Source organism: Homalodisca vitripennis, chromosome 1, assembly GCF_021130785.1.
Source record: "Homalodisca vitripennis isolate AUS2020 chromosome 1, UT_GWSS_2.1, whole genome shotgun sequence".
Classification (NCBI taxonomy): domain Eukaryota; kingdom Metazoa; phylum Arthropoda; class Insecta; order Hemiptera; family Cicadellidae; genus Homalodisca; species Homalodisca vitripennis.
Window position 1 is genome coordinate 64,492,583 of NC_060207.1, and position 16,861 is coordinate 64,509,443.

A 16,861-nucleotide genomic window follows, 5' to 3' on the forward strand; every position below is an offset into this window, starting at 1 on the left:
CTTTATTTCATTGAAAGTGATGGTAGATGTTGTGGATGTGAGGGATGTGAAACAGTACAAGCTACGGTTACCTACACTTCCCCGTGAGATTAAAGAACTATATCGTTTTAATAAAGACAACGTGGAGTGGCTTGCAAACATATTTTTAGTTGCAACTGAAGAAACTCGGGGAGGAGCTTTATCATCCGTTCATAAGATGACAAATGTTTACGTTACCTTGCAGACCCCGGGTATCAAAAGGGTATCGGACAGGAATTTGGTATTGATGAGGCAACGGTTTCTCGGTCGGGGAGTGAAGTTGTTGACAGTATAATTGCACAAGCGAACCAGTGGATAAAGTTTCCTACTACCAACAATGAAATAATGGAGGCAAAACAGCTGTGGCAGAGAAAATTTCGCTTTCCAACTGAAATTGGTGTGGTAGATTGTAATCACGTAGGTATACAAAAACCTTATCTCCATGGAGACGAGTACATTAACCGTAAGGGAAAACCTACTCTGAATGTACAAGCTACCTGTGACGCTAGTGAAAAGTTCATTAGTGTTGACGTGAGTTGGCCTGGATCAGTACACGATTCAAGGATTTGGAAAAACTCATGTAAGAGGAGTACTGGCAAACAAAGCAAATGTTGCATTACTTGGGTGATAGTGGGTATGGAATAGAACCTTGTCTCATGACTCCTTTTGCAAATCCTACTCCTGGTGCTACGGTTAATCCATTTACTTTTTCCTGAAGGGTATCCTTGCAAGTATAAGGTAATCATTATACATATGGAAAAAAGCAAAACCTTTTCCTTCAAACCATTACCTTTTACTTCTACCTTATACTTGAGAGGTTTTCCTTCAGTTTTATGCATACGACTCAATGTGGCAAGCCAAAACAAGCAAAACGAAGTGAAATTTTATTCCTAATTTTATACCCTGAACAGTGAAATTACTATTCAATAAAACTTTGAGTATTAAATAGCTACTGTTGTAAAATTTAGGTAGGCGTCTGTATCTCGTTGATGCAGCATCCACCTAGATATCACTCATTCACACACCTTTGATAGGTCCTGCCGATCTTTATATTAGTCAATGATTGCGCTCTTGGTGGCGGCAGCTACAATTTGAGTGAGCACCCTGTGTGGAGGCAGCGAGAAGTCAGTCCAGGACTGTAGCATGCTGTGCGAGTTATATTGTAGCCAAGTTGCTTAACCTATTAACTTACCTTGCTTCTAATTTTTATTTTAAAATGTTAAATAATACTTTATTAAACTGTTTGATAAAAATAAACCCGCTTGAAAAACTTGGGACCTTACAGTTAGCATGGTTTAAAGTTGAAATTTTGGGTTAAAAAATAGGTAAAACATAAGGACAGAGTTGTGATACTTATCCAGCAAAACATGGAAAGAACTAGAGCTTTTTATGCAGTTTTGTGATAAAAAAAGATTTGAGAAGATAGATTAATTGTGATGGAATATATTGAACTAGATAAGGTTTAACAGATACATAGTAAGTGAACATTTATTTCTTTCTCTGCAGTGTAATAAAAAATAGGTTGGTTTATATATAATTTATAATATACATCTTTTATTTGTAAAGGAAACCCAAAATCCTCCAATAATAATTTAATCGTGTACAAAATTAAAAATTATTGGAGAATTGTGTGTTTGTTTTAAAGAAAATAATTTGTTTTCCAATAAGAGGAGCTCCTGCTTCAATGAGTACACCTTATAGATTACGTTTTAAAAACAATCATTTTTTTAAATATTTTAAAAGCTATTACCTCATACTCACATTATACTTTACATATACCCATGTAAACTGTGTCATTTGGGTATAAATTTGCTCAAAATAAATATCCACTAGATTAAAACAATCTATATTATAAAATATTGTAAAGAGGAAAAGCGTTTTGTTAAATCCACTTTGCATGGTTGTATGTTGTTATTTTTAGATATTATGTGTATGTTGAAAGTTAATACTTATGCTAATTAAGGTTTAATTTGAAAATTTATCAGCTATATACTGCATAACATCTGCTACCACGTAGTATAAAAAGATCGTTGACAAATTTTGGTTTTAGGTAGTAAACAAGTATATAGGTGAGTAAAGATACAACACATTAAAGAAGGTATTTTTTAAAATTTGTTCTTACCCATTTATTTTGACCAAAAGTAGTGTAGCATTACCAATTTGTTTCTTAAAGGATGGATATTCTTTATATTGATTTAATTCATTACAATGCATATTAGCTCTTGGCTCCTAGGCTAAACATGTAGAAAACGTGACACTGGTGACATATTAAGTTACTAGTCAAATTTTCTCGCAGTGAAAGGGTTAAGTACTCAAAGGGTTGAGATATTTTGCTAGTTCAATTTACAGTTATATGAAATATTTATTACAAATGAAATTCATATCCATTGTAGCTAATTGTCATAATGTTATATACCAGTTATAAATTCTTTTCTTACTATTCATTATTCAGTAATAAAAGGGTTTTTAGATATTAATGTGTATCCTGCAAAATACATTATAGATGTATTATTTATAAGCTAAATAATTTAAAAAGTGTATAATTATTTAACATTATTTGATACATTATTGTATGTACAATACATTACTTGTACTTCAAATTTGTACCAAAAGTTAATTTAGGCTATTTAAAAGTTGAAATGAAACCAAGCAAATAGGTTTATATTTCAGAACTAAAATTTTGTAGTTTGTTATTTATTTGTGGTTGTTTGGAAACATTCCATGCACAAATAAGGTTGGACTGGACATTCTTTGTAGGTCATTGTTAAGTTTTGTACACTCTTGGTCTTTTGTGCCCTTCTTTTTCCATAGGCCTTGTGTAATATATTTTATAATACCATAGCTACGGTTAAAAAGGTTGATTCAATGTGAATGTTGAGTTGAACTCCAGTTTACCTTCCTCTTAGTGCAGCATCTGGAATCTGACTGTCACAGACTTGACTCCTGGAAATTGGTAAAATGTTCGTTTGAAGTGATTAAAAAGTTGGTGACGAAGAAGCTCAAAATGAACTCTTTAAATCATTTTGACATTAGATGCACCTAGACTACAAAATATAGTGTAATCTTGGGGAAGAGATATTCTTATTGTGTCATCAATTGCACTAGTGAGTACACTTCTGATGTTTTAGACACCATCTTTGAGCACGTTGGAGCAAACCAGTTTTGTACTCATAATGTATTCATGGTGAGAATATCTTACAGTCATTAAAGGAACAGCTAGTTTATTTTTTTCAAATTTGGGTACCCTGCTTTCAGAAAGTGCGATCACGCAGACTCTTCAAGATCTGCTAACGTACTGTTGAGTATTGTAGCTCAAAATAAAGCACCGGCTGGTCTAGCTGTGACATTGTATTAGTTTGAGTTATGACATCATCCGGTTCTTCATTATCTGAATTTTTTCGCTCTCCTCTATTACCATTGAAGAATAATACGCTTATCCAATTTCTACATTAGTCATCGCACCTTTGCCATTTTTAGTGTAAATCCAATTATTTACATCTTCCAAAATTTATAATTATATATTTATAACTCTTTACAACAATGTTAATTGCTTAGTATATTTTATGAATTATACTAAATACGAACATGTGTGGATGAAAAAACAACTTACACATGAAATTGAACAAAAATGCTTTTTCTTCAAACAAACTTTCTCCACATTGTAAAACTGATTTGGATAACCCGTAGATCCAGATAAATAAGACCTGAATAAACAAGGTTTTACTGTACTTGTAATAGCGTATTGTTCATATCAATCCCAAAGGAGGATACATTCAGATAAGTCTGTCTGTTATTCTTGTAAGAACACTGATTGTTGCAATGTCAAAGTGTTTGACCTAACATATAAAAATTCTGTTATTTTATATAGAGTGAATTTTTTGTAGTCGATTAGCGATATTGTGTTCTCTAATTTTATATATTACTTGACTTGTACTGTTTCTTCTTGTGAGCATTTCCCTAATATAATTTAAAAAAGATATTTGCTTAAAAAATTAGTTATTAGAATATATTATAGATTGGAAAAATGTTACTGCTTTATGTGCAATGATTAAAAAAGTATAACACTGTCGATATACCTTTTTGCACACCCTATATAATATAAGCAAATACAGAGTTTGTAGAATAAAGATAATAAATATCATATACAAAATGTTTATACTAGTAGCAATAACACTGTGTTCAGATATTACTTACTGAATTGTATCAATAAAAAATGCAAATATTCTGTAAATTTGTTTTATCTTTTACAATAAAAACAAACCAGAAAGTAGTACTAATTTTGCAATTGGCATTTAAAAGTCAATGTTACAGTGGCCTCCTTTCAAAAAATTCATTAAATGAGTATGTTGGCTTCATTACCAGGTACTCTTTCAATTTATTCTTTAAAATATTAAGATTAATTTTTTTTATAGAACTTGAAAACAATTTAAAATATTTCTGCGTATGATGGTCTCTTGGTATACAGCTTTAACCTATGAGAGGGAAAGGCAAGATAATTTTGACTACAGGTATTGCATTGATTATGTGTACCAAGAGTGGATAAATCAATGCTGTTTCTTTTGACGTAAAGCAATGTTTCATAAATATATTGGCAGAAAATGGTTATAATTCCAAATTCCAAAAATTGATGTTTTATAGAATCTCACCAATTTAATTTTAAAATTACTGTAATTGGTTCTTTTTTCATTAAAAGGATTTCATTCATATTTTTAAAATATGTGGCTCCATATACAATTATTTCATAAGCTATATGAGAATGTATTAATGAAAAATAAACTATACGTAATGTTTCTATATTACTTATGTGCCATCTATCTCAGCGGAAAAAGACAAGCTAATTTTTTACAGACATGTCTAACGTGTTGACTGTATGATAACGTGATTTGGATTGGAGTGGGCTGTGAACTTGCCCACTAGAGTGACCGCTACATCAAGCACAGCCATTGACAATGTCATCATGAACATTTCAACTGCTGTAGTCTCTGTATTGGACAACGCCATCTCTGACCATTTTGCGCAGGAGGTTACCATCCGTGGAGTGAGGCCAGAATCCAAACACCAAACTAAAAAAACTCAAACGTTCTCTACATCCCAGAGATGTTAATCGTCCCAGTCAGTCTCTTTCAAAGAAGTCCTTGACTTTCTTAAACAATTAAAAATCCCCAAATGAGGCATTTAACGCATTCAGTTATTGCATAACCACACATCTTGACGCCCCTTGCTCATTCAAAATGTTCAAGAAAAAACAAAATTTCAAAAAAATCAATTTTTTATCCAGGGCATTCTTAAATCTAGAGAAAAATTAAAATTTTACTACTCCATATTTAGGGAATCTCAAGATGAGCAATTTAAAATTCTTTTCAAAAGCTATAAGAGAATTTACAGGAAAGTCATAAATGCAGCTAAAGCCTATGACATTGAAAGTAGATTAGATAGAGCAGTCAACATATCCAAGGTAGTATGGGACATTATTAACTCCAACAGATATTTCCAAATTTTCAAAACCAATAAAAAAATAAAATTGGAGATGAACTTTTATAAACCCCTGAAGAAGTGGCCAGGGAGTTTAGTAATTTTTTTGCAACCGTCGTGCCGAACCTGCCTTTGAGCGGCAGTTGGTCTAGTTTTGAACCTATAAGGGGACCAGTATCGTCCATGGTGCTGCTAGCGAGAACGAGGTGGTGGGGATGATGCGGGAATTCAGCACAAAAAAATCATGTGACATCAATGGCATGTCAGTGTGTCAGTGAAACGTTGCCTAAAGCACATTTTGAAACCACTGACAAGACTGGTTAACATGTCCTTTGAAATAGGAGTGTTTCCAGCTCAGCTAATAGCAGCCAAAGTGATTCCAATTTTCAAGAAGGACGGTCCTTGCCTCGCAAGCATCTATGGTCCCATTTCAATTCTGCCAGTTTTAAGCAAAGTCTTTGAAAAACTCATGGATTTCCTCAATAGGTTTGACATTTTGCCTTTAAGTCAATTTGGATTTCGGAAAAAACATGTCAACAATTGATGCCATCACAAGTCTTGTGGATGTGGTCGGGTTTTGAGGGTCGGGAGCACACAGTTTGTGTATTTCTCGATCTTTCGAAGGCCTTTGATTGTGTTCACCATGCCACTATTTTGCAAAAACTGGAATCGTATGAGTTGTTTCCAAGAAAACAATGCTGATTGTCTTTGACGTCCGAGGAATCGTCCATTTTGAGTTTGTACTGTAAGGACAAACGTCAACACAGCCTTTTACTTGGAGGTGCTCAAGAGACTGAAATGCCAGATCCTGCCTGACATCAAAGACATCTTCAAGCTTATCCACAAAAATGTTCCCAGCCACACGGCCTTTGTTGTTACTAACTATTTAACCTAGAACAAGACCCCCATGGTGCACCAGCCTCCTTACAGTTCTGACATAGCTCCATGTGTTTTTTTTTTGTTCCCCAACTGAAGGGAAAGCACTGGGAGTCGGTGGAGAACATCCAAGCTGAAGCTACAAGGTTCCTGAGAGGCATTTTAGCCAAGGAGTTCCAGGGTGCTTTCCAGGCGTGAAAGAATCGTCTCCACAGGTTTATTGATGCAGGAGGAGACTATTTTGAAGAAGGAAGAATATTGGATGAATAAATTTGTTTTTTCCGAAAATGCTCATTACTTTCATATGCACCCTGCAAGAGGCTTAATACTAAAAGATAGCTCATCAGTATACCCAAGATTAGTCTATGAATACATTGAGAACTTATTATTAGTTTTAAACTGTTTAGATAAGCCAGTTTTAGTAACCGTTGTAGTGGTTCATAAGCTCACTGTAGTGGTTAAGTGTTTTATGTTAACTGTTTATTATATCTTGTTCTACAAACTATTTGAATCACAAATAATGCTCCACATGTAACATTTTACTCGTAAAATAACACAGAACAATAATTGTATTGTAGTGTATCATAATAATTGTATGATGCTTCAAAAAATTTTTAAAAATATTAAAAAGAACAAATTTGTATTCTTACATTCTATTTTATACCCAAGAAACCGTAATTATTATTAATAAGAAATTTTATCCTTCACATTTGCAAAATATGAAGTTTACTGCTATCGGACAACATTGGTGTCTTCAAATGTTGCATAACTTGAAAACAAGTAAATATACCACCATTTGAAAAAGCATCCTTATTTGCAATGTAACTTTGGTGGTGGAACATTCTGGACACAATATTGCTGTGTTCGTCATACATATAAGTTTCGTATTATTTGTGTTTATTAGCCTCTATATTGTTTAATATGTTGACTGCTGCAGATGCCTTAGGACAACGTGTTGGGTTTTAAGAGTCCTTGAGTACAGTACTGCACTGAAGGTGTTAGGTCAAATGTGAAAACCGACACATTGTGACAAACCTTAACAATGCTTGTTTTCATTTATATATACATACATATACAGGGTGATTCATAAAAGGTGTGCAATATTTCAGGACTTGATACAGGTCATCAAAACAAGGAAAAAACTCCATTGCACATGGGTCCGGAAACATACCGTTTACTGTCTGTCTGTCTGTTTGTGTTTTTCTTGTAAACCATCATAAATAAGAAACTACAAGAGATAACGAGTTGAAATTTGGTACACTTACTTTAGGTATCTTTTTTCTAAAATGGAACGAAATAAACTTAATTTTGCTTATTTTGTTAGAAAATGGTGGACAGATAAATTCTTTAAATAATCATAACTTTAAGGGATTTTATTTAAAATAAAACTTTTAAATGCAAAATATGTGCGCTGTTGTCTTCAGAAAACAACGATACCATGTATGTTTCAATATTCAAATTATTAACAAAACTGTGATTTTTTGTTTAAACTTATTACAAGTTACACAATTTAGCATTGAAATAAAAATGTTTAATTTACATTTTTAATTAACTTTCACATATAACAAATGAGAAGATAAAATAACAAACATAACTCGTATTTAGAGAAGATGTTCAAAATGGCCTCATCTTGCTCTAATGCAGGCTTGACATCTGCGTATGAGGGACTGGTAGACTCGTGGCAATACATTGTTGTCATTGCGTACCATATTACATGCTGCCTCTACTAGTCCCATCAGCTGATCTCGGTTGTTAATCTGTTGGGAATAAACACACTGCTTTATGTGCCCCCATAAGTAGAAGTCCAATGGATTTAGGTCGGGAGACCTTGGTGGCCAGTTCACGGGTCCAGCGTTCCCTATCCACCTATTAGGAAACTCAGCATTTAGGTGATCTGTCACAATCCTAGCGTTGTGAGGTGGTGCACCATCTAGTTGATACCACAGTGTGCGGCGATCACCAAGAGGAATTTCATCTAGAATGTCTTCAACTGTTGTTTGGAGTAAGTTTAGATATGATACACCATTGAGAGGTACATTACCCAGAGCTTGCATGTAAAGGCGTCCATTGTAAATAGATGCCCAGACATTGTAACCAAATCTTTGTTGAAAACGCCTTTGTCTCGTCTCATGAGGATTGTTTATTCACCAGATATGGGTGTTGTGGAAAGTGTTTATCCCATCCCTACTGAAATGTGATTCATCCGTCCACATTACACTAGAGATGAAGTTTTGGTTGTTTTCTACTTCATTTAACAACCATTCACAAAATACAACCCTCCTCACACTATCACCAGGTTGCAACGCTTGTACAGTTTGTACATGATATGGGTAAATTTCCTCTCGCTTTAAAGTCTTCCAAACAAAACTTTGTGACATTCCTAAACGTGTAGCCACACAACGTGTGCTAATTGTTTTATCATCATCAACCATATTAATTACGTCTTCTTCTTCCTCTATCGTGTGAAGTGGAATGTGACCAGCGTTATGTTTGAGGTTATCTGTAGATCCTGTGTCTGACAAACGTTGAAAAATTCTAGAAAACACTGCTCTTGATAGATGACGCCTGTTGGGATATCGTCTTGCATACTCAGCACAAGCTTGAAGTGAATTCCCGTTACACAATCCATAAACAAAAACAATATCAGCATACCCTTGTTTACTAAAGGTGGCCATGTTGTAGGCAAATCCTTATGAGACAATTTGAAATAATTAAACACCATTGTTACAACAAAACTTGTAAAAACAGCTGATTGCTAAAACAGCTGATTACTAAAACAGCAGACCTCTAATTGGCAGCTGATTAAAAACCTAATATTTCTGATCCGGTGTTACAAGAATTTTACAAATATACAGTAAAGGTGTCTTTTATTTGTTATGTTTGTTCAAAAAAAATTTTTGATTTGTATTCTGTATTTTAGAATGCACTGGCCACTCATAATAACTGCCCAGTCTAGACTCAGCAGCCTTTTTACAAAAAGATTTGTAATAAGTTTACAAAAACAAAAATCACAAGCGCTCTACACACTAGATTCTTTTTCGTACATTTTTATGAAGTCAGTTACCTAAGTTTATATGTTCTATAATGAAACATACATTAACTTAATAAGTTTATAGACCAATTTCTGTTCAATGTTTTATTCTTTGTTGTTATAACAGTTGTTATTGTTATATTTATTGCTTCCAAATTTGTTTCTTTATATGTTTAGGTTAGTTATTGGTAAACACTTAAGGCTAAATATATTTAACATATAACATAATCAACAATCAATCAACCAATCAACATTTTTTATTGCCATAAAATAGAGATCATTGACAAAGTCTCATTACAGCTATTATGAATATAGCCAAGTCAGTTATAAAACTTAGATTAATTATATCTTAAGTTACGTAAACATAAACCACAATACTCAAATACAGCCAGTGGCATTGGGGAATTTAAAATAAAATGGTTTTTAATTGGAAGAACTCGTCCAGTGCATAAAATGGGTTACCTAACAGCCATAAGTAATATTTATTCAAAAATATGTTTTTATTGTACTTTTGGACTAAGGTTAACAAATGGTTGTACACCCTCAGTGCAATAGCAAAATGGCTTTCACAAGTTTTGCTCAATCTATTAAAATTAATAGATGCAGCATTTTTATTCCTGGTATTGTGGGAGTGTTTTATACTATTAGGCTTTACTAATTGAGGATTTTGAAAGATATATTTCATAAGATCAAAAAGATACAGGTTTAGTATGGTCTGAATTTTAGTGATTTTAGTGAGGTCTACAATGTTCAAGTGGCTGTGAGTTAGTAATAATTCTTATAGATTTTTTTTTAAGGATAAGAATGTTATTAATTTTACTTGCATTGCCCCACACTACTAGTCCATACCTTATAATGGATTGAAAAAAGGCAAAATAAGCTGTTCTCACATAATTTGTATTAACATAAAGTGTAAGCCGTCTGAGAAGATAAATCACTCTAGATAACTTAGTTGACAGATAATTAATATGGGCATCCCAATTTAAATTTCTGTCAATAATGGTTCCTAAGAATTTAGCATGATTCGATAGATTGCTTTGAGAGTTTACAGATTTTCTTAAACTGAACAGGATATTTTGGGTTTTAGATACATTTAGATGGAAACCATTGTTTTTAAACCAGCTTGAAGCTTCCAATAGAGTATTTTGTGTTAGAGTGTTTAGTTCCTCAATGCTATTGCCTGTATTTAAAAATTTTGAGTCATCTGCATACAAGATTGTTGTGGCAGAGACTGACAACGGCAAGTCGTTAATACAGACCAAGAATAACAAAGGACCTAGTATGGATCCTGGGGGACGCCATATGTGACATTTACTTCCTGAGACCAGTTACCATTGTTATAAACCTTTTGCTTTCTATTGATTAAATAGGATTTTAGAAATGAGAGCGGTACACTGCCCAACCCATAGTATGATAATTTCATGGTAAGATCATTGATATCAACACAGTCAAAAGCCCTGCTCAGGTCACATAAAGTGGCCTGAGCAATTGCCTTTTCTTCAAAGGCTTGCGAGACATCTCTAACTAATTTGTCTAGGGCTTGAAAGGTAGATTTATTTTTCCTAAAACCAAATTGCATAGAATTTAGAAAGTTATTTGTTTCAAAATAATTAGAAATTTGCTTATAAACCAGGATTTCAAGTAGTTTACCAACAACCGGAACTATAGAAATGGGGCGGTAACTTTCAGGTTTATTTTTTGAACCCGTCTTAAACACTGGACTAACTCTTGAAATTTTAAGTTCTTCAGGAAAGTAGCTCTCATTTAAACAGCGATTAAAACATATTGTAAGAGGGACAACAATACCTGGAATAATTTTCTTTAAGACATTATTGGACATGTTGTATATGTCAATACTGTCAGAGTTGCTAAGGTTTTTAACAGATTCGATTATATCCTCGGGTCTGATATCTGTCCATTCAAAGGTTTCTGGTGGTAGTTTAATGTTACATTTTTGTAAGCATTCTTTTGCAGCACAAGAGGAATTTCCCAAAGCGTCTTTAATTTCTGAGACAGAGTTAATGAAAAAATTATTAAAAGTATCAGGGGTAATGTTGATACTATTGCAATTAGCGCTTGAAAGACGAGTGTTGCTATTGATAATTTTCCACGCAGCTTTACACTTATTATTGCTTAGATTTATATAATTTTCATTATGTTGATACTTAGCTGGAGCAATAGCTTCTCTGTACTTGTTTTTCAGTGCTAAAAAGTGCTGCCTTAACTTAACATAACTTTTTGATATACTGTGGTAATACAAAAGATTTGACTTCATTTTTGCCAGATCGTGGTTATACCATTCATTTTTAATATTTTTTGATTTGTTTGAATCAGATTTTGTCAGTCCTTTAAAATATAATATAATATTGTTGAGCACAGTCCAAATTTTGTTGAAAAAGTAGGTGTGAACTTTGGTTGTTTTGATAAATTACTTTGTCCAAGTCATAAGAGGCCAATTTTGTGCTAAGGTCATTCAGTGAACGTTTAGGAAGCACAGTTTTCAGGCTAATAGTCATATCTAACTGACTTTCTTGGTTTTTGAAATTTGTGATATTCCCCAGATTCACAAGAATACCATTGTGATCTGAGACGGGAAAATCTATAATTTGGCAGGTAGGATAACCTAAACAAATTCTGTTATTTGTAAAGACATTGTCCAGGCAATTAGAAAGTCTTGTAGGGATGCGATTCAGGTAGTAATAATTGTATTGTCTTAACAGATTTTGGAGAGCAAGAGCAGTTTCACTGTTGGTTGTTACATCAAATTTGTAGTTTAGATCACCTCCCATCACTATAGTGTAGTTGCTCCAATTTGTAAAGTAGTTCAATAAATCTTCTAAAAAGAAAGATTTTGGGATCGCCCGATGTTGAGTGATATATAGACACCACTATGATGCTTAATTCATCTATGAAGTTAGCGGACACTTCAAAATGCAATTCAGTGCAGAAACAAATGATATCACAGGCTCTGGCCTCTAATGAGTTGTGAACAAACACGAGTGAGCCCCCCCTAATATGATTATTTCTACTGTATGCACTGGCACAATGATATCCAGATGCCAATGCTCCGTGATGCAAACCAATTTAGGGTAATTTAAATCATGTAAAAAACTTTCCAGAATTGTTATTTTATTATTTTTTATATTAATGAGGCCTTGAATATTAAGAAAGAATACTTTTAAATTATTCTCATGCTGATATGTATAATTTGGACTGATCATTTGAGATTCTATGTAATTTTTGTTGTGTTTTCCATTAGTTCTAAAAAACCCCCCAATGCTGTTATAAAGAAACTCTTGGCTATCAATTATGTTATCTATGTTAGCGACACTTGTGTCAGTACAATGATTTAAATTTGTGTTTAAATTAAATGTTTCTGTTTCAGATTCCTGGTACCGATGTGACAGCTACATAACCCAAGGTGGTGTTTCCTACACCCAGGCAGTCCCCAATGATCGTTAGCCATGGAAGGAGCAGAGTTTTTCAGTTTGCTGGAGTCCAACCAGCCACAGATTGTCGAGGACATAAAAATGAAATGTCATGAACTTCTCAATTGTATGTCCTTTGTACATCAAGCTGGTTTTAATTTTCAATTGAATTCTTTACTAGAGTAAATGTATTGAATTAAGCCCTATACAGGTTATAAACAACTTCTCTATAAGGTCCAGTAATATACAATCTGTGACATCATAAATTCAAAAGATTTTTGTTGCTTGTGGGTTTACCCAAAAATGATTATTGTTGAAAACATGCCTAATTGTATAGCCATGGTACTTGTATAGCATTCAAATAACATGCATGATAATCTGACAAGTCTACTGAAACACAATTTTAACTTGGATAAACTACTATTAGTGAAGGTATGAAAGAAAAACATATATAGAGTTAACTGCTTTTGCTTAACCATTTAATTGGTGAAAACATTAATAATTTTATAGCCATGGGACTGAACATTCATATAAGCTGTATGATAATATGGCAGAGCAATTGTAACTCAGATAAACTATCATTGATGAATACAAGAAAGAAAAACTTAACCAGCATTAACTGCATATTGTAGCTGACATCGAAATTTGTTGGTCGATCAGTTATGAGTATGCAACAATTCACCTAGTTGAGTGGTATCATTTTACATATCATAATAACTTTTGAAGGGTTGTCAGTTCAATTATAATACCTTGACTAGTATTATAAAAAAATCTTCAATATGAAGCAGTTTATACAGCTGAGTAAAAAGTTAAGCAGCTGAGTAAAAAGAACAAAAAAAATATACTTTGGTCATTTTTATTAACTCATACTACTGTATATAAATGTTATAGCAATTTTGGCCAAAGGGAAATGTACTTGTCTTGTCTGTCTAGTATTTTATGTATTATATGGGTTTGCTGCTCCCTTATAATATCATTATATGCTGTAAATATTATTACTTTTAAGTTCCTAATATTAGGTAAGAGCTTTCTGCATTCAAATGTTTTATATATATAGTTGATTCTGAATGTGTGGTTAATTTGAGTAATATAATTGTTATTCAGCTAGTGACACATGGCTGGTGAATGGCTTATTTGACTACTCTATGCAGACCGGATCTTTGCGCACGGTTGATGTTTTGATTGGTATAAGAGAACCACACGAAACACACCTTTTTAGCAAGTAAGTGTAACTTAATTTCACGTTATTTGGAACAAATAATAAATGGTGCACACAATTGTAGATTGGATCACCTTCTGATTGTTTATGTTAGAAGATAGATTGTTAACGTTAGATTGTTCGTTGTTTATCTAACGATGGTGTATTAAACGACATACAAAAATGCACTTATACTTTTATCGTGCAGTCAAGGTGGTACAAGGTACTTATTTTGTGACTTTGGTAGTTTTTATGATGAAATAAGAAAAAACAAGACAAACATATCACTGTTAGTGCCGTATAAATTAACTTTTTTTCTCTACAGTGTAATTTGTTTATATAGTTTATAGTTTATTATTTGTTGCAAGTAACTTGACTAGGTGACTGGAAAAATATTCTTTGTTTACATCTGCTGCTATTGTGTTTTGGTGATTATTATACTGGTGTGAAACTGCCAATGGATTTCACCAAGGAGTTTCTCCTCACTATCCCCATGATACTTCATAGCCAGTTCCCATCACTTACTTTTTCTTAGGCTACCAATGTTGGAATTCTTCTAGTTTTGCAGGTAAATCTGAACTTTATGTTACTATAAAAAATACAAAACGGCTCCAGAATGATATGTATACCACGTCAAAGTACACAATATACACTATACAGGGTGTCCAGCAACCATTCGAACAAACTTTGCCACATTGTTCAGCAGGCCAAAACTATCAAATAATGCAATATAACAGGTGCCCTATTTCGCTTTGTTTAGCGTCTGTCTGTCTGTATGTGTTTTTTGGGAAAAAAATTACTACTCAAAAACCACTTAAGATACAGAATTCAAACTTAACAGTTATGTTAACCTAGTGTTGGTCCTTTTCAGTGAAAAAAAAAAATAAAACAAATATCTCATTGCATTTCAAAATGACGGCCGTTCAAAATTTTCAAATTGTATTAGCTTTGAAACGGCTACTTTGACAACAAATTCACCAGGATAACTTTTTTTAACGTATTTTATTACCAATTGTGAATCCTGGTTTTTAAATCTTAAAAAAAATGTTAATAGGGCTAAGTTATGGTTGGGTATAGGGTTTTCTTACATGGCAATTGTGTGAATCAGCGTAATTAATTCAGTGTGTTTGAAAAATGTTATTGAACATGATATTTTTTATTAAGAAATCAATGATTACATTACTGTAAAACTTTCATAATCGTTGCTCAAAGTGGCGTCCTTGTAACTCGTTGCAGATTCTGAAGCGTCGTAAGCACGATTCTCTCACCTCTTCAAAAGGATTACTGTCTTGAATAACTGCAGCAGCCTCAAAAACTCTAGCTACTAGATCCATTTCATTCTGTACGGGAGTGGTATACACTAATTGCTTCATGTGTCCCCACAAGTAAAAATCAATGGGTGTGAGGTTAGGTGACCGTGGAGGCCAAGGGACGGGACCTCCACGTCCAATCCAACGATCTCCATACACTTCATTCAAATGTTGTCTAGCAATCAGGGAAAAGTGAGCCGGTGCTCCATCGTGTTAGAACCACATTCTTTGTCTAGTTTCAATAGGAACATGTTCCAACAGCTCAGGTAAGATTTCCCTCAAAAAAACTTCATAAGTTCAGTCTGTTTGGTATAATGTGTGGCCCAATCAAATATCCGTCTACTATTCCAGCCCAGATATTGACAGAAAATTTGTGCTGAAACTTACGTAGCACAATTTCATGAGGGTTCTCTTCAGCCCATAAATGGCTGTTTCGGCTATTAAATATGCGATCTCGAGTAAATGACGCTTCGTCAGTAAAGAGAACATACCTTAAAAAATCGGGTTCATCAACTAATTTGTGAAGGAACCAACGAGAGCAGTCTACACTGAGAGGAAGATCTGCAGGTTCTAAGGCTTGTACTTTCTGATGTCTGTAAGGGCACAAACATTCTTCATTTAACACTTTCCACACAGAACTTTTGCATACATCCAAATTATGAGCAATAGCGCGAACGCTGGTGGAGGGGTTTTCTTCTACGAATAATAAAACCTCTTCTTCAAAATCAACAGTCTGTACGGATTTTACCCGTTCTACAACATTATTTTTCAAATGTCCAGTTTCCCTAAGACGAATATGAACGGCACTGAAGACGCTATGAACTGGGTGCAGCCTATCTGGAAAGCGCTCTCTGTACAATCTGCTAGCTAATCTGGCATTGCCTCCAGCAAGTCCGTACACAAAGTGAATATCAGCATACTCTTCAAAAGTAAAACGGTTCATATCTTACAAGAAACAAAGTAATAAAAGAAATTTAAATTAACAGGAAAAACTAACAGGAATTACAAAGAAGAACAGAACATTCAAACAGTGACAATCACGTTCAAAACATAGAATTGCTCAACAATGTCTTGATAGTTTGTTTATTAGTTTTTCTTCATTTAAAACACCTGATTTTGTTGCTGATTGTTGGTCAGCTGTTTTCATGTAATATTATGCTATTGTTTTTTTAAGAGCATTGTGAATAGTTTGTTTCTTTTTTATTTGTGTGTGTGTAACACATTGATTACTGTAAATGGAACAAAAATGATAGTAATATTTTTTTTAGGTTATAATAATTGTTCAGTATTTTAATAAAGAACCTTAAAAAGTTTATTCGTAAAAATCCACTACATTGTTGTATGTACTTGCAATGCATGGATTTAACCTGTTTTTACGTTTGGTGCTGTAACTCAGTTATTTGTTATTCAATCTTTTTGAAACAAAAATTGTTGCATTGGTAATAAAATACGTTAAAAAAAGTTATCCTGGTGAATTTGTTGTCAAAGTAGCCGTTTCAAAGCTAATACAATTTGAAAATTTTGAACG

The 16,861-nt window shown here is 33.5% G+C and overlaps 1 protein-coding gene across 3 annotated transcripts in view; it reads left to right on the forward strand.

The window, feature by feature from the left end:
- LOC124363323 (hamartin) overlaps positions 1-16,861 on the forward strand; it is a 102,919-nt gene that overhangs the window by 6,641 nt on the left and 79,417 nt on the right. For all 3 annotated transcript variants that reach the window (XM_046818572.1, XM_046818580.1, XM_046818585.1), the window contains exons 2-3: positions 12,783-12,952; positions 13,930-14,047. In XM_046818572.1, the coding sequence (XP_046674528.1) occupies positions 12,862-12,952; positions 13,930-14,047 (209 nt within the window). In that variant the 5' untranslated portion in view covers positions 12,783-12,861. The remainder of the gene's footprint in view (positions 1-12,782; positions 12,953-13,929; positions 14,048-16,861) is intronic.